Genomic DNA, 27,963 nt, shown 5'->3' on the forward strand with positions numbered 1-27,963 from the left:
TTAACTCGATGGGGCATCGCTGGCTATTTTTGTCCTTTAGAAAACATCAGCAGCGCGTCGGGTAACAGCAGGGCTTCTAACCAATATTTCATCGTGTCGTACAGGGACCGCGCAAGCTGTGTGTTAAAGAGATGAACAGTGGCATGGCAAAAAAGCAGGCCTGGCTTATAAAGAACAAAATCAAGGCTTTTTATGCTGCGGTGGCGGCAGACTGTTTCCGAGATGGTGTCCGAAGTCTCCTTCAGGTAAGGCTGGCATTGAGGGAATGAGCACGGAGGCAAAAGACGATTAGCCCTCCCCCGTTAATGAAGCTCCCATCGCGAACGGCTCCAGTTAGACAGCGCAGGCCCAGAGATCAATGCAGATGCTTAAGGAATTCATTTGGAATTCCCGAGGAGAGACAAAGCTGAAACAAAAGCAGAGAGGTTCTATTACAATGAACGATGGATGATACGCTGGAAATGGAAAATGAGGTTGCCTTTGGCCACCAGCATACATTCTGTCCCCACACTTATTGAAATGCAAATTTGTTCTGATGGTTGACGACATTCAGGATCCTATTAAAACTTCAAACTATTTTTGCATTTTATACTGCATGTAGCAATGCTCAAGTCAGGCATTCTGCTCCTTTTTTCTCCTGCAAATGGCACGAGGGCAAGCTGCTAGCTTCCACTGAATAAACGTGTGGTGATCTGGGAGTAAAGTCTCCCTATCCTCCTAAATTATTTCCAGAATGTTGAATAAAATGTAATAATCTCTGTGGTTGCACGCTAAAACCCACAACTTTATCTTTTCTCCCTTATTCTTTCCTTTTTCCTCGATTCCATAATAAGTACATAGAATCTTTTCCGAGGCCTGATCATAGCTTAGAATGGTGAGGTATCCTTAAAACAATCCAAGGAGACCGTAAGGCTTGGCTTTCTAAACATTTTGGCTTTAATATGGTTGGAAAGCCCTGATTCTACATATACCAAGTGACGTACTCGCTTTCAGAGTTACCATTTCTAGGAGTGTCAAAATTCAGGGCGTTGTCCAGGAACTCTGATGCTTACGCAAGCTGGAAAGAAAAAAATTGGTTAAACTGTCGTATTTTGGAGATGAAGAGTGTTTGGTGCATTCCTGTCACTAATATTCCTGAAGAACTCTTGCAAAGTAGCTGCACATGCAGAGAAACCATTTCTGAAAGACCTATTACCCCCAGTGAGCATCTTTTCATCTGTTATGAATTTGCTAAGCCATGGGAATAGATGCGCTTTTAAGAGGCTGATTTCTTTTGTAGCGAGTTACTACTTTTCAGTAGCTCTTTGGTGAAATATGTTGAGAATGTTACACATATCAGGTAAAATTATCACAAAAGATTGGTAAATCAAATTTCCAGGGAGGAATGGGTGGACTAACATGGAATAAACAGGGAGAGAAAAGATGGGTCTGGAAAACAATTGTTACACGACTCTGGAAGAAACTGTAAAAAAAAAAAATAATAACAATGCAGAAAGCTTGTTCACTTGGATTTGCTTAAAGAAAAGTGACAAAAAGATAGGACAAGGGGCACCTGGGTGGCTCAGTGGGTTAAAGCCTCTGCCTTCTGCTCAGGTCATGATCTCGGGGTCCTGGGATGGAGTCCTGGGATCGAGCTCCTCTGCTCAGCAGGGAGCCTGCTTCCTCCTCTCTCCCTCTGCCTGCTTCTCTGCCTACTTGTGATCTCTGTCAAACAAATAAATAAAATCTTAGAAAAAAAAAGGACAGGACAAATGATCACATTCCCCAGACTGCAGTCACAGAAAAGACAAGTCCATCCCGCTGAGCACCAAATGAGAGCGCTAAGGAGCTGTCCTGCTACCTCTACCATTCCGGGAGAAACACAACAAATATGGCGGCAGGAACCCTCCCATTGATTCCCATCTCCTCCTGCTTGCTACTGCCCCCTTTCACATGTCCCACTCTGGTCACTGGTTTCACTCTTCCTGTGATCCAAAGTGTCCTTCCTTCACTCCCTCCACTCTCCTTTCTGTGCCTGTCAACCTCTCACCAACTTGTAATAATGAGATCCCACCTCTCCCTTGAAGCCAGCCTTGAGTCCACAGCTGGAATTCAAGGTTTCCTCCTTTTTGCTTCCACAGGAGCTCCTACTGCTTGTACACTTGAATTATAATTATCTGTGTATATCTTGCCTCCTTCACAGTATTCTAATCTCTTTAGGGCCGAAGACTATGCCTCACTGCTCTTCCACGGCACCCACCATAACATTCTGCAATTAATAGGTGCTCAATAATATTGCTGAGTGAAGTTTAATTAACCAGAAGCCATATCCCATCACCTAATGGGGGGAGTAAAAACTGCAGTGGAAGATGAGTATTCACCATACTGTCCTGCGAGAGGATTAGGTCCTGGAGACATAGCTCACTTACTCTCCACGAAATAATGGAAGTTAACGTTTCAGTGATGCTTGCATCTAAGCATTTTTCCAAACATGGATTTTATTGCTAATGACATTATGGGTAAAACAGGTGGAAATGAGCTTTGAACCACTAAGTTACAACATGCATGCCAACGGTTAAGCCGACCCTCACTTGATTTTAAATTATTGAACCATTTTAATGAGTGTGTCAGAAGAAATGCAAATGACTGCTAATTTAGAAAAGCTACATTTCTGTCATCTAAAATCCATTTATGGCTGAGATGATTTAGAACTAATCTTTCTATTTTATGCTTGGGTACGGGCATGAAGGACATGCACTAAAATGTAATCTCATCTTCAGAAATCTTCCGGACATTACTTCGGTGCTCTTGTGGACATTATTCTTCATTTGCTGTGGTAGTTTCCTGGTATGGAAAGGATTGCCCATGTGTTTATCTCCTCTGTTTAGGCCTCGGGCTTAGGAAGAATGAAACCAAACACTCTGGTGATTGGATATAAAAAAAACTGGAGGAAAGCTCCCTTGACAGAGATTGAGAACTATGTGGGAATCATACAGTAAGTGATGGCTTTTGAGACGTGTTCTTGTTTACAAAGCACTAAACAGGGCAGTACATAACAGACGCTCTTGTAAATGAAATTGCCTGAGAAGAGGGCATTCAATCCCCTGGTACCCTGAGTTCTTTACCAAAGTGAAAAAACACTGCCACAAGTAGGGCTGCATGGGATCATAGCATCAGAGGAGACAGCGTGGGGGGAAACTCGATGTCACAGGAAAAGGTAAATATTAAGCATTACAATCTTGAAACCTATTCACAAGATTAAGAGCAAAGGACAGCTAGGTGAGAAAGGAAATGGTCATTCAAAACACCAAGAATCTTGGGTTGGCCCGTGTACCCTGCTGTGTCATTGTCTTCTCCTGAGGCTTGGATCAGGAATTTACTACCCCAGAGCCTCCTCGGCTCCCCATCTGCTGATCTGAGGCTGTCATGTATAGATGCTTCTGTGTGGGTTTAAGAACAAAAAGTGAGTTTTCAGTGGAACGTGACATCTCATATCTAAACATCAAGGAAGTCTTGGGACAAGAGCAATCATGATAGTCCCCAAAAGACAAGCAGGTCGCAGGCTAGCGTCCTTGACATGAATTAGCCCATTGAATTCTCACGAGAGGCCTTTGTAGTACAAATACTGTTGTGGTTTTATAAGTAGAGATACAGACGTTAAAAATTAATTAGGCTGCAGAAAATGACCGTGTTGTGACAGAGCTGGAATTCCCACCCAGGGCTACTGAATTGATAGTTTAGACTCATGTCCACAATGCTCTGCTGCCTCCGAAAGTATATGTAGAGCTGAAGTATTATCTGGCTCGGTTCCTCGGTTTCTCTGAATAAGAGAAAACAAATTCTTCACATACAAAAAGGCTCAGAGTGTCCTCAGTGACCATTCTAGAAAACTGAGCCTTTCTTCCGGGCTTGAACATGTTTAACCGAATTTGTCTCACGGGGGGCAATGTTAGCTATGGTAACAGCCCTCTTTTGTCAACAGCTCTGAAAATGGAACATTTCCAGTCTGGAGTCTGGCTTTGCTCTGATTCCACACCACAGGGCAGAGAGTGTGCCCTGAGAAGTCTGACTGTACTTTAAAAATCTGTAATACACAGGAAAGAAATCCTCACCCCTTCAAAACAAACATGTACATACACGGTGCTCCTTACACCAGCCTGTGTCGCTGGGCCCTGCTAGAACGAGCGTCCCTTTTATCATTACCTAGGGGAGATTTGCGGAGCATTGCAAAAGCATTCTAGTATGAGTTTGCTGAAAAGACGTCGAAGAAGACCATTTCCATCTTCTGAAATTTATATGCATTACTGACCAAACAGAAATTCACGTAAAAATCTTCCTAACACAAAGAACCTGTGTATTAAATGCATCCTCCCAAATCGTGTTCCCCAAAGGTATGAAGCCTGGATGCCTCATGCAGCCATGTACCTTGAGTTCAGCAGGTTAAGACCAAAGCAGGTGATCAGGATCAGAATTTTACTGTGCTCAGCAACCAGCATTTTGATATATTGATAATCACAGTCAGTCACTGACCATTCTTGGAAATAGATCAGATCTGCTCTCTGTAATCCAGATTGTTCAGTAAAATTTCATGTTTACCACTGGCAGAGAGGCGTGGAAAGGAAAGAAATTTCTTCTGCATCTTTGGGAAGAAAAGGATTGGAGCAAACAGGAAGACTAATGTAAACCTTCAGTGATTAAACGTCCAATAGTTGATAACAAAATTATCTGGGGTCATCTTCCAACCTCCACTGTCCCAAACATTCTAGAAATTAAAAGGGACCAAAATAATCAAACCCAGTAATATTAGGCCAAGGAGACTTCTGGCTTTTATACCAAATTAATAATTGGTCTTCTTGGTAATAAAATTCAATGTTAAGGTGGCTTGAATTTGTACTAGTATAAAGCTTAGCTGGTTTAGTAAATTTAAATGACTTTAGTACCATAGCAGTGAGGTCAATATAGAAGGAAGACCATCATACCTCCACATTGTATTATATTTCCCTTCCATTTAGTTTCGTTTTGTTTTGTTTTATGACTAAAAGCATGGTATAATTGTTAACATAGGGGTATTATTACAATAGCATAGTATTTCTCATTTTTCTTTGAATAAAAGATTTTAAATGTTTATAAATATTCTTAGATATGGTTTAATTTTAATTCGAATCTGTGTTAGTTTTCACTGACAGCTGTAAAAAAATTACCTCAGACTTGGTGGTTTAAAACAACACAAATTTCATAGCCTATGGATGAATGGGCTAAAAGTCTGATACTAATTCAATAGGCTAACATCGAGGTGTGGGCTAAACTGTGGGCTATTCTCTTCTGGAAACTCTAGGAGAGAATCCTTAGCCTTGCCTTTCCTAAATTCTAGAGGCAGCCCACTGCTCCTGGCCGTCTTCCTTCATCTTCAAAGCTCTGATGGGTCATATCCTTCTCATTATTATTCTGACCTCCTCTCCTACTTCCCAAACGTTCTTTAAGGAGCCTGGTGGTAAAAGACACAGAGCCCTGACAGATAATCTAGGTTAATCTCCTCATCTCAAGGTCCCTAATTTAATCACATGGGCAAAGTTCCTTTCACCATGGAAGGTGACATATTCAGAGGTTCCAGGGATGAGAATGTGGATGTCTTTGGAGGGTTTAAAATTATCCTGCCTGACACAGGACCCAAATATTATTTGTGGAACACGTGGTCCACTTTTTATACACAAGGACAAATAGAAACAAGATTTCTCAGAAATTTATTTTGTAGCAACTTTTGCTCGAATGCGTCCATGTTGCTCAGTGACAATCACTTAAGGTTTAAATTTTGAATGAATGTTCACATTACACTGAATTTACTTATATCGTTATTTGAAAATTCAGGTTCACTTTGGCTAATCAAAACTCGTTTGCCTGTGGTGAGACAATCACAAACTTCATTATTTCTGGTAGAGGGCGACATTCAGTGGGAAGGCTTTAGATCCAGTAAAGAGTGAACAAAGGAACCTCCGAGGAGGAAATTTTAAATAAAACTCAAAGTACTAATTTGTTTAACCCAATTTAGGAGCAGAGAAAACAATATTCTACAAGAATAGACGTACAAGAAAGAGAGCTTTTCTTTACCTTATAGATAACCTAATTCTGTTGGATTGAGTGTAGAGAAGGCAACAGCCAACCTTAATGGCAAAGGATTGTCATGAAAAAGCATTGCTTCAAGTGGTCTGCTCAGAGTCAATGGTGAACATTCTTTGGAGGAACTGGATGTATCTTTAAGAAGCAACTTGACATCAGCAATGTTGTAGGATACTTTCTCAATAAGTAGAGATTTGGCTGATAATTTCAAAGGGTCTTTGCAGCCTGGAAACTCTCTGTTCTAAATATGTACTTACATTAGAAAAGAAACAATTACTTTAAAAGTATGTGGCAAGTTCTTAATCAAAATTCTAGGTGACAGTATTATTTGAATAATTTGATTCCAGAGTAAATGAATTACCTTTATCCAGAATACCTTTTTAAATGACAGAAAGGGAAAGAAAAAAAAAAAAAAAAAACTAACTAACAAAAGAGGCGTCAGCTCTTCTCTATATTCTAAAGTGAATTTTCATAGTTTAGTTACATTTAAATCTTAGAATTGAGACTCTTAGGCTCTCTTATTATTAGTACAAATCCTCAGGATTAAAGGAGTCTTTCAAATCCCTAACTACTTTGCTTCTACTTTCAGTGATGCGTTTGACTTTGAGATTGGTGTGGTCATAGTCAGAATCAGCCAAGGGTTTGACATCTCTCAGGTTCTTCAAGTGCAAGGTATGTACTTTCTTTACTCAAACAACAGATATTTATTGAGCACCTACTCCATGCCTGTCCTTTTCCTAGGTGTTGGGGATAGAGCAGTGTACAACACAGACAAAACCCCCAATGATGGAGCTTCCTTATCCTTGTGCTGACCTGAAGTGTGTCCATTTCCACACTGCTTTCCCCATTGCTAACATAAAAGGCCTTTATCCTGCTACAGAAATATATAGAAATATAGAGTAATCCGGGGCAGTCATAAATTATTCTTCTTATCACAAAACCACAAAGCCAGCATCATTGAAAATAAACACCTTTGGTAAAATAACTGCCAAATTAATTTCTGCAAGATGTTTGAGAAAATAAAGATTAATTCTTTCCTTGAAGAACCATGTATTTTGTTTTTAAGAGACTATGATCTGGTTTGCAACTAACATGGAAATGAGCCTGAGTGTATCATGCTGTGAATCACTAATCTAAGTCCAAGGCAGAAACACTAATTCAGATTAGTGGTTCTGCTTTTCCCTGTAGAGGATTTAGTATACTTGTTTAATCTTAAGAGTTTAAACATAACCTCTTATGTATGAAATAAAGGACACATCTAAAGAGTCATTGAAATATTAGGACAGGGCCCTCACTCGTGACTTACCTCTTTAGATGAACTTCAAAATAGAGTCCACTAATGACTGAGACTAAAACAAAGAGGTTTTTTTTAGGTGTCTCTTGTGTACCAGGCATGGTGTAAATGACAGTGCTAGGTAAACCAAGGCTAATAAAAGTCTGTATCTTCAAGAGACACACAGCCTAGAAATGGGGATGGGCATTATCACTACTGTGCTAATAAGCATATCAAGAGAGGGGGACCTCTTACTCCAAGAAGTCTTTCTGGAAGAAATTACTCTAGGGATGAGTAGAGTTAACTAGACAATGATAGGCGAGAGAGAAATGAGAGAGTTTGAGGAACAGCATTCCGGACAAAGAGGAGAGAATCAGCAAAGGTGTAAATACACGAGTTTAAGGAAGAATGGAATGTGTGGGCTACCCAAAGCAGATTCATGTTACTGAAGTAGAAAGTATGAACAGACAATAGTGAAATTTGAGGCTGCTGATATAAGATCCTCGTTTTAAAAGCTTCATTTGCCATATTAAAAAGTGTACCCATGTTCTGCAGATAATGAGGAACCACTGAAGAGATTTAATTGAGGGGACGTGGACTCAAAGGGGACTAGAATGGAAACAGGGAAGCAAATTAAAAAAAAAAAAGATTCGTACGATAATCAAAGGCAGAGAAGATGACAGCCTGAACTAGAGCCCGGGATGGAGAGGAGAGGAAAGGACAGGAGTACTTCGGAGATCCAGAGAGCAACATCTGGGGGTTGGTTGAATGTGTGGGATACTGGAGAGGAAGGAATGAAAAAGATCCCTTGGCTGACTACATGAAGGGTGGTGCTGCCTGTGGAAATGGGAAGCCCAGAGGAAGAGTGGGCTTAAATAATCTCTTGTGGGAAATTTTACCAGAAATGTCCAGTAGGCATTTAGACTGTCCTGGTTTTAAAGGAGAAGTGTGAGCTGGAGATGCAGATTTAGGAGATGTTATGGACCAAACTATTTTCTGTGAATTCTGTGGTGAAGTCCTAACCTTAGAATGTGACTGTATTTGGAGACAAAGTCTTTTAAGAGGTAAGTCAGATAAAATAAGATCACTAGAGTGAGTTAACCCAGTATGGCTGGCGTTGTTATGAAAAGAGGAGATTAAGACACAGACAAGCACAGAGGAAAGGAAGAAGACAACTCTCTACAATCCAAGGAGTGAAGCTTCAGAATGAAACCACCCTGCCAACACCTTGATCTTGGATTTCTAGCCTCCAGAGCTGTGAGAGAATAAATGCCCGTTGTTTAAGCACTCAGTCTGGGGTATGTGTTATGGCAAGTCGAGTAGACTGATACAGATGACATCATAGTTCAGGTGAAAATTGAAACAACAGCGCTGGAAAAAATAATCCAAAGAGTGCATGTAGTCAGACATGCACAAGACACAGACAGAGAGACCCCAAAGAAAGAACAGGAAAGGAGTTTTCAGAAAGCGAAAGGAACCAGGAGCCTGTGGTGTCACCAAAGCCATGGGAGCAGTGTGCTCAGAATGAGAATCACCATTACTGTCCAACAGAGCAGGAAACACACGTAAGATGGTGAATGAAATGCGGTTAACAAGGCACAGATAATCTTAGTGATACTAGTGATACTAGTATCTGCAGAGCGGTGTTGGCAGGCTCCAGACTGCAGTAGGTTGAACACAAAATATGAGATGACAAAGCAGAGAATATGGGTGTGGCCCACCACCTTGAGAAGTCTGTATGCAATGGAGAAGAATGAGATTGAGGAGGTTGACCATAGGAAGACCCATCGACCTGAGAATGGAAGAGAGGGGGATGTTTTCAGACTGAGGAAATGGGCTCAAGAAAATGCAGGAGATTGAAGGAGGAGGTAAAAAGTTAATTAATTAATTAATTAATTGATTGATCAATTAGTGAAATAAAATGAAGGATGACCCATGGAGTAAGATTCTGGAGGAACAGGATGAATCAAGGCAAGGGCGTGGATGGAAGAAGGGGCCTGAAACAGGAGAAAAAAAATTGCTCTCAGTTCTTTTTGAAGGTGCAGCAGTCCCGCTGGTTGTCCAGGTTTTGTCTAAGGGCATTTGATCTCCAGGTAGAGGAGACTTGGGATTTTGCTGGATCGGTTCAGCAGAAAGGAACAGCCTGTAAGAGATCTGGGAGTGCTGGTGCCTGACGGTCCAGATTCTATCTGGCCATGTAGGATTGTCTTCATCATAACAGAAGGTGGGGTGAGAGGATTTGGTGAACTTTCTGAGGCAGCCGTTCTGGTGAGTTGTAAGGGAGGAAGAGAAAGACAAAATTAGAGATCAAGTGTTTATATGGGCTAGAGAACCACTGTCTGATATGTATACTCTACGATTATGTATGAAGAGCTTTATTTTTTTAAAAGATTTTATTCACTTATTTGGCAGACAGAGATCACAAGAAGGCAGAGAGGCAGGAAGAGAGAGAGGAGGAAGCAGGCTCCCTGCTGAGCAGAGAGCCTGATGCGGGGCTCAATCCCAGGACCCTGGGATCATGATTGAGCCGAAGGCAGAGGCTTTAACCCACTGAGCCACCCAGGCGCCCCACGTGAAGACCTTTAAAAGTAAAACTGAGAGTCTATCCGGTGCAAAACTGTAGCAAAGACGATACTCTGGAGCCTTCAGGCTTCTTTTTTATGCCCCTATTCTCTTTTACGGACATTTTACATCTCCAGATGGATATACTAATTCCCACTCAGTGTTCATGATTAATTTATAGTTCTTTCTAGTAGAACTTAATACATTAGCAGCAACAACAGTTAGCATTTTTTTAAAGTAGGCTCCATGCCCAAAGTGGGGTTGAACTCACAACTCCTGGATCAAGAGTCACATGCTCTGCACCCAGCCAGGTGCCCTTAACCATTTTTGAGCAGTTATTATGTGCCATGTGTATGCTTCCTGTTCACATATAACACTTGTCATCCCAACTACCCTACAGAGAAAATACTATCTTTGTCCCCATTTTATAGTTAATAAATTGAGATATTTCCCCAAGATTCATAAGGTTAGCGATTGGTAGAAGTAAGATTCAAATCTATGACTGTTTAAAACCACTATTCTAACTTTTAAGGAGATCTAGAGAGGACAATGACTAAGATAAAGAGAGCCAGTGGTGAAATCTGAGATATGGGAATGGAATAAATCCTTTAAGGGGGAGAGGGGAGCTGCCTATCTATGATAAGATAGACATGACATTAAGGACAGTTACAAAAATCTAATAAGAGACTTGTTCGATTGCTAACTTTCTACACTGTGCTCTTTTCTGTCTTTTGTGCTATGTTTTCCCATCTAAAAAATGAGAATACAAAATTCAATTTGTGTTTAGATTACACATTTGCTTTGTACATTATGTTGACCTCTTCGAGCCGAAAGATGTGTTGTAGCTGAAAAATAATGTTCCCACCTTTACCGCTCCATCCGCCAAAGCGCCCCACCAATTTAGTCCTGTAAGTCGACACAGCAAGCAAATTCTGTAGTATTTCTGGAAGAATCCTGGCAGTGAACTGCATCCCCTTTTAATTTCCCATGGGATGTATCCAATTTATATCAACTTTGATGTTTGAAATCTTTCTGCTTCTTAGTCAGGAAAGGGAAAATACAGTTGGATGCTAATAAAATAATTCTAAGTACCGATTATCTAGGGTAAACAAAAAACGGTGTTGTATCACTACGTGAAGAACGTGCAGAAAAACAACAGCATAATGATAGAAATTAACTTTATGCCACATTTCCATGCATTGTTTTGAAGTTTATGTAATTTATAACACCAGCCTCATATTAGATTTTGAATTGGAAGAAATAAGCTTGCGTTTCATTATATTATACTGTAATATAGGGCTTAATAAGAGCCTGATAAATCTTAAGTATTGCATTACACTATGTTAATGATTATCATCATAGCTTTTCCAACACAGGCACCACAGTGTCATCACAGATTATAATTTAAAGGAAATATTAGCAATTCAGAGTGCCCATATACTGTAGTTAATAAAGCAGTGAATAGAAATCAGCTTTATAGGTAATTTACCAGCTAATGGCAATTATTTCTATACTGTGTCACGGGCTTATGTGAGGAGAATAACTATTGTATATAAATAAGATCGATGCTCATAACATTCTAACATGTATACCGCAGCAAATCTTCCAGTACCGATGGCTGATAGTTTCTCTTAATAAATTAATTTATTGCCTGACAACATCAAAAAATGCGATATTTCATATTGTTCGATTCCCAGAGGTATTTAGCAAGTTTGCCAACTACAACAAAGCGTGCACACTGTCCTGGTAGGAATAAAGTGACAAAACGTGATCCGCAGTCTATTGCGGTCAAGTGTTCCGTGTAAGTACTGCACGATTTATGACCATCTCAGAGCACGGGGATTCTGCCGTGTCTGCTGGAGTGGCTTAGCCAAATAAAGACAGATGGCAGTGTAGTAAATAATTATTTGATTGGAAGACGTCCACTGCAGGATTGCTTCCTGCCTTCAATTCGGCGAGACTTCACCTGGGGTAAGTCACGTTGATTCATGTGAGCGTTTACAGCTCGGAGCTGATGGACCCAGGAAAGAATCATAATTTAATAATTAATAAAGAGAAAGGTTGCTGTGAAGTGGGAGGGGATGAGATTCCTCAGTGGGTTTCCCCACTCCCTCTTCTGCTGTCAGATAATTGACTGTTCTCCATCCTTGAGATTCGAAGTGAATCGTAATGTGTAGACTCCCGCCTGTTTCTAAAAACATCTTTAAAGAAAAAAAAAAAAAAAAAGACTGGGGATAGAACATTTGAGGCAATCATGACGAGTAAGTTGAATTTCAAACTACAGTGCCTCCAGTTGGTTACCATACAATGCCAATTTATGAAACACTTGAGAAGGGGTAACTGTTCTTCAAGTGGTCTTGGCATTTGCATGAAGAAGGGGCTCAGGATTCTTACTATGAGAACTGTTTGGGTTATGTCTGAAGAACTGATTAGAAACCCCCTCCACTGAGAGAAAAGAAAGGCCTAAGCTTTTTCTTCCATCATTAGAACCTCAGGGATTCCCTTACTCTTGGAATGAGAGACAGGCAGAACTTTACTCTCTCTCTCTCTCTAACTCTCTCTCTTTCTCTCTAGCTTTGTGGGGTTTTTTTTTTAATTTATTTTAAAAGATTATGTATTTATTTATTTGACAGATCATAAGTAGGCAGAGAGGCAGGCAGAGAGAGAGGAGGAAGCAGGATCCCCACTGAGCAGAGAGCCCAATGTGGGGCGCGATCCCAGGACCCTGGGATCATGACCTGAGCTGAAGGCAGAGGCTTTAACCCACTGAGCCACCCAGGTGCCCCTAGCATTTGGTTTTTATAAATCATGATAGACCTGTAGAATTACCTAGTATAGAAGCTTCGAATTCCTACCTGATGCTCAGGTAGTGGATCTTTATAGGAAAAGGATCCCTTTCCTTGCCTCTCATTCTTCTGCTCAGTCCTGCCTGTCCTACCTTCTGTCACATTGCATCCTGGTTTGTACCATCAGCCCCTATTGGGTCCTCATTTTATAATTCTGTATACAGCATTAACCCTGCTTCTTCTCCACACCGTCTTCTGTAGCCCCTCCCCACAGTACTTTGTACTCACTCACCCCTGCCTGACCACCATCCTTTTGCTTCCCTTCCTTTCCGGAGATACTTTCAAATGGTTTGAACTGTGTTGAATAGCACTGACTTGTCCTTTTATTCCAATAGACTCTTCTTGAGTGTTTATCATGGTGGTAGACATGAGTAGGGAGGCGCGGGCACAACGAATAATGTGAAAAGTCTAGGCATAGGCTTTGAAATCGGTCAGACCTGGGTTCAAAGTCCAGCTCAATGCTTTTGGACTGTGCAGCCTTAGTCAAATTACTCATCTTTTCCATTTCACTTTTCACATTTCCAGTTGGAAATAATCATAGCTCCTATCTCACAGATTTACTGTCTTGTGTGAAAGGATATTATGGCCCCAAAATGTTTGGCATGGTGCATAGCACAAAAGAAACTCTCAATAAACGTAGGTGACGAAATACGACATAAGCTACCCTCCAGGAATCTGCAGTCCAGAAAGCATAAAATAAACATGTGTCTTAAAACTATTCCCTGTCACACAGGTGTAGTTACTGGAATAAAGTTCGGAGCAGAGCACTGTGAAAAGGTAAAGCATTATAAAAATTTGTCCAGTTGGGGAATGGGGGCAACGGCTTCTTCAGAAAAAATGCAGACCGTGTATTTCTTCAGCAGGTGGATATTGGCAGTCCGAGCGCATCGCCGAGGAAGGGTGGGAACGAGGGAGAATGCTAGAATTGGAAGCAGGAGCGTACATCCCCAGCTGTGCAACCTTGAACGGGCTGAGCCCCTTTCCTTCCCAGTAGAGTGGTGGGAATGCCTGCAAGCTCTGCCTGCATCCCAGCGCTGGCGTTGGGATCAAATAAGATCCTCTGGGGAAAGGGCTTTGTGAATCCGGAGAATCAGATGCAGCTGGGATGGAATGAGGGATTGTTATCCTCAGCCTCGTGGAAATCAATTCCTGCCTCTCCGACTGTACTCCCTGGGTTCACCCCCTCGTGGCCAATGGCACACTTTGGCAGGTCGGCTAGCCTGTGCTCTTGTTGAAAGAAATCTTTTGACAGAGTGTGCTCTGGACTCACGTGTGGACAGAGGCGAGCAGGACGCCAGCTAGGTTGTGCAGAACAGATCATCAGACCGTCCCTTCTGCTTTGCGCTGAAATTAGGAAAGGACGGATGGCATGGGGGGAGGCCTTAGATCACCTACAAAGGGAATGATTAAGAATTAGCTCTAATAGGAATTTGTAAAATCACGGTGCACGGGATCAGACCACTGGGTGGATGGGAAAATCCAAGAGGGCCAAGCAGGCAGATCTTAGCCCATAGCACAGACCTTTCTCTGCCGGTGTCAGCCTCTATCTCCCGTCTTGGAGGGGACTGCCGATCTGATGCGTTCCGGTGAAGTCTGGTTTTGTCTCTGGGGCCTGAGATTTTGCAGTCTGCTCTGTCCAGGATGGGTTGTGTACATACCTTTGAGCAAATAGTTGGAGTAGTTCCCGGCTCACTCAGCCAGCTGACTCTGTGACAAAGCAGGATTTATCTTTTCTCCTCCTTTGTCCAAACTCGAGGACAAAGAACGTGGTGACTAGCTCCTCATCATGGGGTGTGCGGGAGCTTGCCAAAAAAGGAAAGCAAAAGAAACCATTTTCCAGCGTGGCTGTTGCCATTGCCCCCCCAAAGAAACTCGCAAATATGCACCTTCCAGACATCACCAAAGAAGAGGTTACCCCACAGCTGGACCCCTGCAGCACCCCAAACAGGAGATAACAGTTAGGGGGCCATCCCCCAGTGGGTGATGTTGCCCATCCTGTTACCCTGGGGCCAGCCTGTCATTTGTACCTGTGTCTTCAGGGTCCTGCCTTTAAAATGACATATGGGAGGGACCGTCATTTGGGTGGACTAACTTGACATGACACCACACGCCCAAGAGTGATGAGGTTTGCCTGACCATGATGTGTTGGAGGGTAATGGAACAACTCTAAGATAAGAGTACCAAGCCAAAAGCCAAAGGTCTTCAGAGTGGGAAGCCGGCAGGATTGGAGTCAAGCCGGCCTCTTTGCATTTGAACCCTGTTATTTTCTGGGTGGCATCAGACAGATTTACTCAACCTTTCTGAGCCTCAATTTCCTCATCTACAAAAGTGAGAGTAATAATAGTAACCATCTCGGAGTCATTTGAGAAGGAATCATATGCAGCACAGTGCTGGACACCCAAAGAGTGTGCAAAAAATAGTAACTGCTGAAATAACTCCCGGGCTTCTTGAAATACTCCATTTGCTTTGCTTGACTAAGCCCATTTCCAGCGGTTGCATAAATACGCCACCTATAGAAAGAACACACTCGTTGCTTTGTTCTTTAAGGAGGCACAAAGCACCCTGCAGAAACGGTTGTTTATTCTTTCACAAAGAGTTGGAAAGGGGAAGGGTTACAATTTTCCATTTCACAGATAGGAAATCAGAGGCATAGGAAAAGTAAATGACTCGCTTCATGTCGCATAAAGCCCTCCGTAGAGCTGTCGCCGGTCATGACCACCCCCATGCAATGCGGCTCCTGTTCACCTTTCCGAAAGTCAGGGGTAAGCAACTCCTGTCTGAGCTTTAATACCGTCAGCCTAATTTCTCAGATTTTCTATAGTTGCTGATCTTGAGAACCTCTGAAGCTTTGGGGAAATCACATGGGTGATTTGACCTTAAATCTCATGCCACTGGCAAAAGATTAATTGCTAAGACCTGGAAAGAGGCCAGACAATTCTGTGGAGCTGAATAACAACACCGTCTAGGGATGTGACTGTCCTGACAGATTTAGTTAGTACATAATTGATAAATCTAGACTTTGTATAGCTTCGCTTCCCGGATAGATAAGGCAACAGGCTCCAAGGGTTGACATTTACAGAAGCCCTACCAGTGCTCTGTAACACTGAGGCTAGGTTTTCTACTCTGTTCCTCAGAACACTGCTCGTTTTCTAAGTCTCTGTTCCCAGCAAGCAAGCAAGATGAGGGGATCTGAAAAGAGGCCACCTTGGCCAGTGTAAGCAAGGATGCCTGTAATTCTTTAGCCCTGTCCCCTGACTGCTTGTGAAGCCTTGTTTTCCCCTGACCCACCACAAGCGGACATCAGAGAGGAATGCAAGGCATTACATAGCAGCGAAGAATTTGTCTTCACGATCAGAATCCAAAAAAGATAAAAGGCAGCCAGGGGCAACATCAAAGCTTGGAGGGTGGGTCTCAGCCCAGGACATGGCTTGACTCTTGCTCCAGACTTGAGTGTCACGAGATGTTTCTTAGCTATTGAACTCTGACAGGCATGCGGAAACCTCAGCTTTTCTTTCTTTCACTTCGGTCACTCATTCCAGAAAGTATGTTGCTTCTCAGAAAGAATTGTTGGGGTGCCTGAGTGACTCAGTCGGTCAAGTGTTTAACTCTTGATGTCAGCTCGGGTCATGATCTCAGGGACTTGGGGGCTCCGTGCTGGGTGTGAAGGTGCTTAAGGTTCTCTCCCTCTCCCTCTGCCCTCTTCCTGCCTCCTGTGTCTTCCTTCTCTAAAAGAAATTTCTCAGTGGGCATTTTTCACTGTAATTTCAATTCAGAGCCCATACAAGGCTTTATATAAAGTTTGGTTACCGTTCCTTAATTCTTGTCTAGTTTTATGCCGCAATTCAGGAGGCATCGTTGTGTGCCTGGTACACACCTGGTATACTTTGGTAATTTGGGCATCCACTTGTCAAATATCCTACCCAGTCGTTTAGGTCAGGAAATCAGTGGTGCACTGTGTACAAGATTTTATGTACAGTGGATCTGGCTTTTTGGGTTTTGCTGGAAGCGAATGAAGAGGTTATTAAATAGACTGCCTTATCTTCACAAAGAAAAACCTAGTGACTTCATGTGTTATGACAACACATAGAGCTGCTTTCCCAAGCTAGTTATTACTTTCTGAATATAACTTGTCGATACATATTACTTTTTAATAATCATTTGGAAAAAGTCATATGATGTATAATAATTTCATTGCATAGACACAGTTTTTCATTTTTTGTTTTCTTTTTATTTAAGTTTCACTAAGTTAACATACAGTGCAATATTGGTTTAAAATTCAGTGGTTCATCAACTAGAAACAACACCCAGTGCTCATCACAACTGCCCTCCTTAATACCCATCCCCCACCTAGCCCATCCCCCACCCTCCTCCTCTCCAGCAACCCTCAGTTTGTTCTGTATCATTAAGAATCTCTTATGGGGACACCTGTGTGGCACAGTCCATTAAGCGGCTGCCTTCAGCTCAGGTCATGATCTCAGGGTCCTGGGATCGAGTCCCACATTTGGGATCCCTGGACGGTGAGGAGTCTGCATCTCCCTTTCCCTCTGCTGCTCTCTTGTTTGTGCTCTCTCTCACTCTGTGAAATAAAGAAATTTAAAAAAAAATTTTTAAAGAGTCTCTTGGGGCACCTGGGTGGCTCAGTGGGTTGAGCCTCTGCCTTCGGCTCGGGTCATAATCTCAGGATCCTGGGATTGGGCCCCACATCAGGCTTTTAGCTCAGTGGGGAGCCTGCTTCCCCCTCTCTGTCTGCCTGATCTCTCTGTGATCTCTGTGATCTCTCTCTATCTGATAAATAAATAAAATATTTTTAAAAAAATTTTTAAAAAAGAGCCTCTTATGGTTTGTTTCCCTCTCTCCCCCCATATGTTTGTCTGTTTTCTTTCTAAAAGTTCCACATAGAGTGGAATATTCTACTTTTTCCACTTAGCACAATACCCTCTAGCTCCATCCATATCGTTGCAAATGGAACACCGTTTTTTTTATATTAAAATAGTTTATAAGTTGCTCCTAGAAACTTCATCACTCTGAGTTAAGTAAACGATTTTTGTCTTTTTGCATTAGATGAATTAGAGAAATTGGAACAGGAGAGGCTGGCTTTGGAAGCTACTATCAAAGATAACGAATGTGAAGAAGGAAGTGGAGGCATCCGAGGCTTGTTTAAAAAAGCTAGCAAGTTGAACATTACTAAGCCAGTTCCTAAGAAAGGTAAGTACCTTTAAAATTCACAAGAAATATCCAGAAATGAGCCACTGCTTGAGTATTGTTGGGGGTCAGAAGTCAGCATCTAAGATGTTGGGGGCATTTAGTCAGCAAAGGACTGAAAGACGCTTCTTTCAAGACATTAGTACAGATGAAATATGTAAGTTATTTATCAGTAACAATAAGCCCTGTGTGCGATCTCATTGTAAAAACTTAATTTTAAAATAATAATATTTGGTTTGGGAGTCTCATGGTGCCTACGTGGATTTGAGTGCCATAAAATGGACATTTCTTAGGATGGAAAGAGGATAGAAATTTAAGAACCAATACCCAAATGGATTTATCTATACACACACACACACACACACACACACACACACACACGCCCCTTATATTCCCCTTGCAGACATTTCAGGAGACTAAAAGTTAACTAGGACAGTAAATGAGAACCCTAATTTTGAAAAGCTTCTATCTTTGTCGCAAACCAGAATTTTGGACTTGGAACTTTTGGACTAGGAAACTAATTACCTGTAGATTTCAGCTGAGTGGTACACTTACCTCTGAATGTCCAGTATGCACCCCAGGCATGGGAGACTACAGAATGAAAGCTTTTTATAAAACTTATAAACAGGTGATTCAAACATCTGACTTTTTTGAAAATTGACAATCGTCTTCTTTGCAGAAACATTGCCTGCTTGCGTTTAATGAGGTCCACGGCGACCTCTGCTGGTAGAAAATTAGAATGTTAACATCCACAAATAATCCTACACGTAGCAGAAATCACTTGGTGTGAGTCCCAGAAAACATCATTTCTCTGGGGAGGGTTTTCAAGTCAAATAGCAAGATCCAAATGGAGACTTAGCAGGCTTCTGGTCTAGTTTGACAGGACCCACCCTTTCAATGAGATCCTTCAATAAGCCCCTCTAATACCCCAGGAAAGGTTTGGTTCTGTTTGCTTGTTTTCCTGCTATAGCCCAAGGACAGTTTCACCTGTAATACAATATTTACATAGAATAACATGAAATGTAAACATCGCCCTTCTTCAAATAATAGAAATATCCTTGGGTTTCTGGAATATTCACCGGGCTATAGGAAAGCCTATTAAGTATTGTCCACTTTAACATGACATTGTCCAGAAAAATGATACGTTTGAGTCTCGAGTTGGAGGTACATCAGGACCTTTGGGTATAAATATTAGACTAAGACCATCTGGATGCTAACTGTTTTCTTTCCTTTTCAGTTATTTGGTTTATTCATGAGAAATGTTAACTATTCATTGTATCTGTTCTACCATTCAGTTATTCAATGTTAGTTACAGTGTGGAAAAGCAGTGGAAAATTCAGAAGTCATAGCCCAACACTGTTCTTTGGCTGATGGGAGAGGGAAGCATCGTGTTCTTATTTTTTTTTTTTTTAAAGATTTTTATTTATTTATTTGACAGAGAGAAATCACAAGTAGTCGGAGAGGCAGGCAGAGAGAGAGAGAGAGAGAGGGAAGCAGGCTCCCTGCTGAGCAGAGAGCCCGATGCGGGACTCGATCCCAGGACCCTGAGATCATGACCTGAGCCGAAGGCAGCGGCTTAACCCACTGAGCCACCCAGGCGCCCCCATCGTGTTCTTATTAATGAGAAGGGACTTCTTATTTAACCTGGAAGCCTGTTTCTGCGTCACACATCTCTCGGCAGAAATGCATTCCTCTGAAGGTCAACATGTCTGCTCAGAAAAGCAAAAAGATGTTACATTATATTTCCCACACCTCAGATTTCAAATGCAGCCCTCAAGGAGGCCCCTTCACCTCTCTGGGCTTTCACTGGTTGACAACTGTTTGGAGTTCTAGATCAGGACAGACCCTACCTCCAGGCACTAATGCCTGGGTCCTCTGGGGGCTTTGATTTGCATGGAAGTGGGGGTCGAGTTTGGTCCATTTTGTAAAGATATTTACTTTCTCTCTCAGTAGTCCTAGGGAGAGAGAAGCCATGTAAGATAATTGCTTCAGAACTGACAGGCCCTAAACATGGAAACGGCAAAGGACAGAACAAAGCATCTTCAGAACCTCTCAGATCAGAGAGGAAGCTCTGAAGCAGCCGTCAGCTCGACTCTAAGCACTTTGCTGACACCAACTCTTTGAAATGGAGCAAAAAAGTCACAACATTAAAAGATGTGGAAATGAGAAATAATATCTAGAGTGGAGCAATGAAAACCTCTGCTGGCAAACAGGAGCCAGGGTCCTGCTCAAACACTGGCCTATTTCCCAAGGACACTGTCACTGGATCCTTGATAGAACGGAAAGTGCATTAAAAAAAAAATTTAAATACTTTCTGTGCACCCTTATCTCTACCTCAAGTGAAAGAATTTTGTCTCTCCATATTTCCTGGCTTCTCCATCTCATTCACAGAAATTCAAATAGCTCAGTGGCTTTCCCTGCACTTCACAAGTTTTTCTCCGAAACAGAAAAGGAAGCCAGGCTGACATTAGGACCAAAGGGTCATAGAGTCAAGATACATCTGGTCCCTAGCCACCTTTGTTATCCAGACATTCGTGGAATTGACACCAACTGCACTCAAATAAATGCTCTAATGAAGAAACACTTCTGATTCTATTGCTTATCTCTAGAAGATCAATACCACATTTTCTACTTTCAAGTAAATTTGAAAATAGGATTAAGTAGAGTTATAACTGAAATTTTGAAAAATGGGGATATTTTGGCTATTGTACCAGATCATGTAGCATCGTTACCTGCCTAAGTAATAATTCTGCCCTCACATTACTAGAGACCTGAAAATAATCTACTGCTTTATAACGAAAACGGTAATCATGAAACCAATACCAAATTCTTGTGAACTATTCAAGGTGATCTAAATTACTGTGGGACTTGACCTTTATCTCGCCTTTTCCGAGCTCACTGTTTACCCATAGGGATAAGAAAGCTTACAAATTCATGACCCTCCCTCTATTTTCCTGAATAGATTTATTGGCAAGTTATTTTGTTTCTTTCTTCAAAAGACAAATAGGTCTATTTCTTTTTCTTTCATTACAGACAGCAGCATGAACACCATCCAGTCAATGCACGTGGGGGAGTTCAACCAGAAACTGGTAGAAGCCAGCACCCAATTTAAAAAGAAGCAAGGAAAAGGCACAATTGATGTGTGGTGGTTGTTTGATGATGGAGGTAAAAACAATTCCAGAATATACACTAGGGAGCAGAATTACCATGTTGATCAATTTAACTAACTGCACGGGGAGGTATATGAAAACGCTATCAGCTGGAGAACGATATTTCAGTGTTTTCCCAAGATTTTAAATTATTTAGGAGCAATGAATGTGGGAATGAATAAAGATGTAAAGCTATTCATTTCCTTTCAGCAAGATAGATTCATTCTTTCTGTCATAATTTATTCTTTTTTCAGGGTTAACACTCCTTATCCCCTATATCTTGACTCTCAGAAAAAAATGGAAAGACTGTAAATTAAGAATCTATGTTGGAGGGAAGATCAACCGCATCGAAGAAGAAAAAATCGCGTAAGTAACTCATCACTCCTGCCGTTAGAGCCCTTTGGAGGTCTGTTACTTTAATGCTTTTAATTCTAAGAACTGTAAGTGTTTTTTTGAGACACAGCAGATTTAAAGACAAAACCACCATGATGGGTCTCATGTTTACTTGGTTTTCTGGTCATTAAGTCCTCTGCATACTTCTTGTAATCGCTGTCTTCATGTCCCTTGATCCCCTGCCACAAATGCTTTTCAAAAAGGAATTTCACACAGAGGCCTCATCTCAAGTCTTGAATGGGACTGTCATTACCTTGTACAATGTTTGCTTGGAGTTGACCAGCGAATGTATCCACGAAAGGAAAAGCCCAAAGAAATTTGCGTCCAGTACTTTCTTTGGGGCCAGTCGAAACTGCTGGTTTGTGGTGGCCACTCCAGCACCGCACACTTAAAAAATAGAACCGAGACACTGAACCTGGTCCTCATCCCAGCCCTTCCCACCATGAGTTGTGGGGCCTGGCAACAGTCACCAGGACCCAGACCTGGGTGCCCAGTTTCTCATCTGTAGCTTGAAAAGAGTTTAAATGGATGACTATTGAAAAGTCTTGTAATTAAAAAAAAAAAAATCAGTCTCCCGAGTGCAAATTTGCATCTTTGTCATTGATTTAGTCATGGAGAGCATGATTTAGTCATTGTGGGAGCAATAAGCATGTTAGGAACGCCGTGCGTCCAAAGATCTCTGGGGGAAATCTGGAGAGGGACCTTCAGCAGCCCTGAATCCCTCGTGGCAGGCCCAAGTTCTGAGCCCTTCCAGAAATCACAAAATAATGACAGGCTTTTATTCAGTCATTTTTTGTGTTTTTCCCCCTGTGCTGGGAGGATTTTATATACATACACACATATACATATACATATGCATATACATATACAAAATATATTTTATATATCCACATATAATATAAATTATATATAGTAAGCATACATATATATTTAATTCCCCTTAAAGAGAGTCATATTATAATGGCAACTAACATGTTGGCTATAATAATTTATATTTTCTTAAAGCCTCCAGTAACTTCCTGGGGCAAGTGATGAAATTTAAAAATGGTTGGTGGATTAGACAACAGCCTGGCATCAATTTTAAATTTGCTAATTTCAAAAAGTATACCTTGTTTGTATAAGAGAATGTTCTTATTCTTCAGAAATACTGAGGGATTTATAGGTCAAGGGGCAATAGCTCTAGCTGGGCAGGTGGATGGGTGAGTAGAAAGCAAGCAAGAAAGAAGGAAGATGTAGATAGACAGACGCGGCTGTCTAGCAAGAGAAAAAGGTGGTAATCAAATAAACACCTGGTGATTTGGGGATTTTTTTGCACCACCCTTGCAATTTTTCTGTACCTTTGCAATTGTATCAAAAATTTCAGTTGCCAGGGGAAGAACCTCCAATATATAATGACATATCATAATTATTAGTTTGTCAGTACATTGTCAGTAACTCTAAAAATGATCAGCAAGATAATAGTCAACAATGTTAAAACTTGTTCTCTTTTTTCCCAAATGGTAAGGAAGCATGTACAGCTCTGTATTATCTTACCTGAAATGTGAATGCAGAGTTAGGTTTGCTATTCCTATAATATATAATAATTTATATTTAGGATCTGAATTTACATGAGTCTATCTTTACCTTTAGTGGAATATGCTTGGTCTGCATTTAATATACAGTGATGGAAATCAAACACTAAACACAGCCTTTGTCTGACTGTGAAGCTGAAATAAGACGTCAACTCTTTGCCTGAAAATAGTTACATATGCAATGATGAAGTATTTCTCTCTTGTATTTCCAGAATGGCTTCTCTTCTGAGCAAATTTAGGATCAAATTTGCAGATATCCATATCATTGGTGACATCAACATTAAGCCAAACAAAGAGAGGTATGACGCATTTAACAAGACCCATTGTTTGCCCCCAGTACTCTCTCATTTTCCTTTGTGCTGACTATTAAAGAGTAAAAATGTTATCTATTGACTGTAGTGAACTCCTAATAAGATATAATAAAAAGGGACTTGGAATAACCATGCAGAGTGATCAAATATATCATAAAGGAAGGAAATGATTTTGCGGTAAAGTCGAGCTTGAGGCGGAGAATTGTTGAAACACAGGTGAGTTAGCATTTTAGGATTGCCCTTCATGTTCGTGGTTTCTATGGTGGCAAGAGTAGCAGGAGGCACAAGCTCAGACTAGTCTGGACTGGGCAGTCAGGGCAGGTTTTCATTCTTTAAAGTTACTCATGGGGCAGCTGGGTGGCACAGCTGTGTCCACTCTTGATTTCAGCTCAGGTCATGATCTCAAGGACATGAGATTGAGCCCTGCATTGGGCTTCATGCTCAGTGGGGAGTCTGCTTGAGATTCTCCCTCTCTCTCTCTCTCTCTCTCAGCCCTTCCCTTCCCTCTAAAATAAACAAATAAATCTTTAAAAAAATTTTTTTTTAAATAACTGGTGATGCATCCTGGATGGGGAGCTCTGATACAGAAGCTAGAAACAAAACTGCTTGAGTCTTCCTGGCACAATGACAGAGCCGACCCTCCATGGCCATTTTCACTTTTAGGCATGAAGGAACCAACACCTAGAGCCGTGGAATTTTGGGGGTCCTCTAAAACTATCTGAAGCCTACCAAGGAGATGTATTGGCTCCAAAATTTTAAAATGCTGAAATTTAAATAATTGCTTAAGTGTCTTCAAATCATGATATCATTTTAACGCCCGTTAGTCGTTCAATTTGTCAAGTCCATGATACTGGAAAACAGCTTGTAGATTAGCTCCTCCCAGGAAGTCCCAGAGGTGCAAGAAGATGGATTGGAAATTAGAGCCAATACTAAATAAACTGCTTAGAGTGATAACTTACCAATTATAATATTTTTCTGTTGTTTACAGTCCAAAATCATAGTTACTGTTGCACCTGGAAAGGATTTAGTACATGTGATTTGGTGTGAAGTGGGCCTTCCAGATTGAGGATACAAAGGGACACCAGGATCTGAGTGTAGCTCCGGTTCTCACTGGCCTGTTGGACCTGTTCTCACTTCTGTTGACTGTCATTTCTCCTTCCTCCAGCAGCTCCTGATGGCCTGCAATTCCACACTCAAATCTTGTTCTTCCCTTCTTTTCATTCATTGTTATCCTATATGAGCTTAATACCTAACAGAAAATCACCCATACTAAGATACAGTCTTGGCGCGCCTGGGTGGTTCAGTGGGTTAAAGCCTCTGCCTTCGGCTTGGGACATGATCTCAGGGTCCTGGGATGGAGCCCCACATCGAGCTCTCTGCTCCACGGGGAGCCTGCTTCCGCCTCTCTCTCCCTCTCTGCCTGCCTCTCTGCCTAGTTGTGATCTCTGTCTGTCAAATAAATAAATTAAAATCTTTATAAAAAAAATAAGATACAGTCTTGTTGACCATTCACAACCTGGAACTTCATATCATTTGTGGCTACTCATGATTCCTCCAAGGCCATGGGTCCATCAAAATGGCTTTTACAAAACATCTTAATTGTGATAAGAAAGCTACAATCAACAGAGCTCACCTGGGTTATCACTAGGCAATATTTCTTCACGCTGTATATTCCACTAATGCTTTCTATTCCTATATTTCTACAGTTTTAAATACTTGAGAAAAATTGAGATGAGTTTATAATACTCCTTGGTAAGTGGAATGAACATTCTGCTATGAACTGGGTTGTCATGTAGTAATCTCTGGTGGTCTTCCACATTTCATTTGGAGGATTTTAATTCCTAAGTCATCGCCTCTTTGGCATTTGCAGTGATGTGATCAAACAGGCTCCTCTTATGTCTCTAATTGGTGGAAATGCATTCTATTTCATAACACAGCAGGCACAATGATTGTGTGTGCCACGTTGCAACAGGCCGGAGCCCACCAGGGCTCTCTTATCACAGGGCCACTTTCTGTTGTCCAGAGGGTAGTCACGGTGTCCCCTACTGACTTCAGATTTCCTATTAACCCTGGCTCAGTGCTCGGCGCAAATTCGTCATCTACTTTTTGTATCCAAATCCTTCTCACTGCTGTTTTCTTAATAACAGTTAAGGACTGTCTGTGCTTGCTGATTCGTTTGTTCCTATATCTTTGCCTCTTTACAGATCAGTCTGGTTTTCTGTAAGAAACACAAGTTTCTTTCCCTTTCTTTCATGCTAGTCTCTGCCCAGCTGCCACGGTTCCCCCCCCTACTTACCTGTTCTATCTGTCCTATCACCAAGGACGTCCATGTACTTCTTCCATTAGTGCCTTTCCATTGTCTGGGGACCCATCAGAGGCTAGACACAATTTCTTTTGCTAATCCTGAACTTTGTGCCATGTTTTTCTCTCTTCAGGGAGCCAACATTATGGAGATGAGTAAAAAACGAAGGACCAGACATTTTTGCTTTTGTCCTGGTATCTAAATTTGCTGTTAGACACAATTTTAATGTGCTGTTTCTTCCATGTCCTCATCATCCTGCAATGAAGAGATCTAGTTCCCTTTCTCAGGAAAAAAATGAATTAGATTTCACAATTTGGGAGATCTTTTTCTCTGATGGTTTAAGGTCTTGAGGAAGATGCAAAAAAACAAGGTCCATTTTTCCTGGAATAGAAGAATCTTTGCAGTTAATGTACCCTGGTATGAGGACGAAATCCCACCAAAAACAGAGGTGCTGGAAGGGCCCTTCCCCTCCCTTCAGCTCTCCACGGTAACTGACACCGTATTGCTTTGTAAAACAGTCACGTATCTGGTGTCAGCAACAATGTTCAAATATATAAAGGCGACCCTATTTTAAAACAGGGAGTGATCACTCAGTAAGTCTCACAGATGGCCACTGGTAGCACATCTGGTAGCTTTGTGATAATTTTTTGTTGAATTTTTTATTTTAATTCCCATATATTTAACCAAGTTATATTCGTTTCAGGTGTACAATATAGTGCTTTAACAATTCTACACGTGACTTGGCGCTGGTCACAAGTGTACTCTTAATTCCCTTTAGGCATTTCACCCATCCTCCCACGCACCTCTCCTCTGGTAACCATCAGGTTGTTCTCTCTAGTTGAGAATCTGTTTCTCAGTTTATTTCTCTTTCTCTCATTTTCCTTTGTCCATTGTTTTGTTTCTTAAATTCCACATAGGTGTGACATCATATGCTATTTGTCTTTCTCTGACTGGCTTATTTCACATAGCATTACACTCTCTAGCACCATCCATGTTTCAGCAAATGACGAGATTTCATTCTTTTTTATGGCTGAGTCATATATTGTGTATATGTATAATATATTACATATCTGAATAATATAGTGTGTGTGTATATATATATATATATATGGATAAAGAAGATGTGGCATATATATATATATATATATATATATATATATATATTCATCAGTCAAAGGACACTTGGGCTGTTTGCATAAGTTGGCCATTGCAAATAATGCTGCAATAAACATAAGGATGCATATACCCTTTCAAGTTAGTGTGTTTATATTCTTTTGGGTAAATACCCAGTAGTGAAATTACTAGATCATAGGGTAGTCTTAAATTTTTTGAGGAACCCCCATACTATTTTCCAGAGTAGCAGCGCCAGTTTGCATTCCCACCAACAGTTCACAATGATTCCTTTTCCTCCACATTTTCATCACACTGTTTCTTGTGTTTTTGATTTTAGCCATTCCAACAGGTGTGATGTCATATCTCATTGTAGTTTTGATTTATGTTTGCCTGATGATGAATGATGTGGAGGATCTTTTCATGTGTCCATCTCTATGTCTTCTTTGAAAAAATGTTCATGTCTTCTGCCCATCTGTAAATTGGATAATTTGCTTTTTGGGTTGTGTTATATAAGTTCTTTATATTTTTTTCAATCCTAACTCTTTATCAGATATGTCATTTGCAAATATCTTCTTCTCTTCAGTAGGTTGCCTGCTAGTTTTGTTTATTGTTTCCTTCACTGTGCACAAACTTTTCATTTTGATATACTACAATAGTTTATTTTTGCTTTTATGTTCCCTACCTTAAGAGATATAGAAAAATGTTGTTGTGGCTGATGTCAGAGAAATTACTGTCTATGCTCTCTTCTAGGATTTTTATGGTTTCAGATCTCACATTTACATCTTTAATCCATTTTGAGTTTATTTTTGTGTGTGATGTAGGATAGTGATCCCACTTTATTCTTCTACATGTGGCTGCCCAGTTTTCCCAACACCATTTGTTGAAGAGACCCTCTTTTCCCCATTGCATATTCTTGTCTCCTTTTGAAAATTAATTGACCATATAATCAGGGGTTTGTTTCTGGACTTTCTGTCCTGTTCCATTGATCTATGCATCTATTTTTGTGCTAGTACTATACTGTTTTGATTGCTACAGATTTGTAGTATAACTCGAAATACAGACTTATGGTATCTCTAGCTTTGTTTTCCTTTTTCAAGATTATTTTGGCTATTTGGGGTCTTCCATGGTTCTATACAAATTTTAGGATT

At 41.0% G+C, this 27,963-nt stretch overlaps 1 protein-coding gene across 3 annotated transcripts in view; it reads left to right on the forward strand.

Moving 5' to 3' along the window:
* The window catches only part of SLC12A1 (solute carrier family 12 member 1), an 85,820-nt gene that overhangs the window by 49,264 nt on the left and 8,593 nt on the right, over window positions 1–27,963 (forward strand). For all 3 annotated transcript variants that reach the window (XM_032343634.1, XM_032343635.1, XM_032343636.1), the window contains 7 exons: window positions 105–245; window positions 2,868–2,974; window positions 6,683–6,765; window positions 17,836–17,979; window positions 21,010–21,141; window positions 21,380–21,491; window positions 23,302–23,388. In XM_032343634.1, the coding sequence (XP_032199525.1) occupies window positions 105–245; window positions 2,868–2,974; window positions 6,683–6,765; window positions 17,836–17,979; window positions 21,010–21,141; window positions 21,380–21,491; window positions 23,302–23,388 (806 nt within the window). The remainder of the gene's footprint in view (window positions 1–104; window positions 246–2,867; window positions 2,975–6,682; window positions 6,766–17,835; window positions 17,980–21,009; window positions 21,142–21,379; window positions 21,492–23,301; window positions 23,389–27,963) is intronic.

Source organism: Mustela erminea, chromosome 5 (genome assembly GCF_009829155.1).
Source record: "Mustela erminea isolate mMusErm1 chromosome 5, mMusErm1.Pri, whole genome shotgun sequence".
Classification (NCBI taxonomy): domain Eukaryota; kingdom Metazoa; phylum Chordata; class Mammalia; order Carnivora; family Mustelidae; genus Mustela; species Mustela erminea.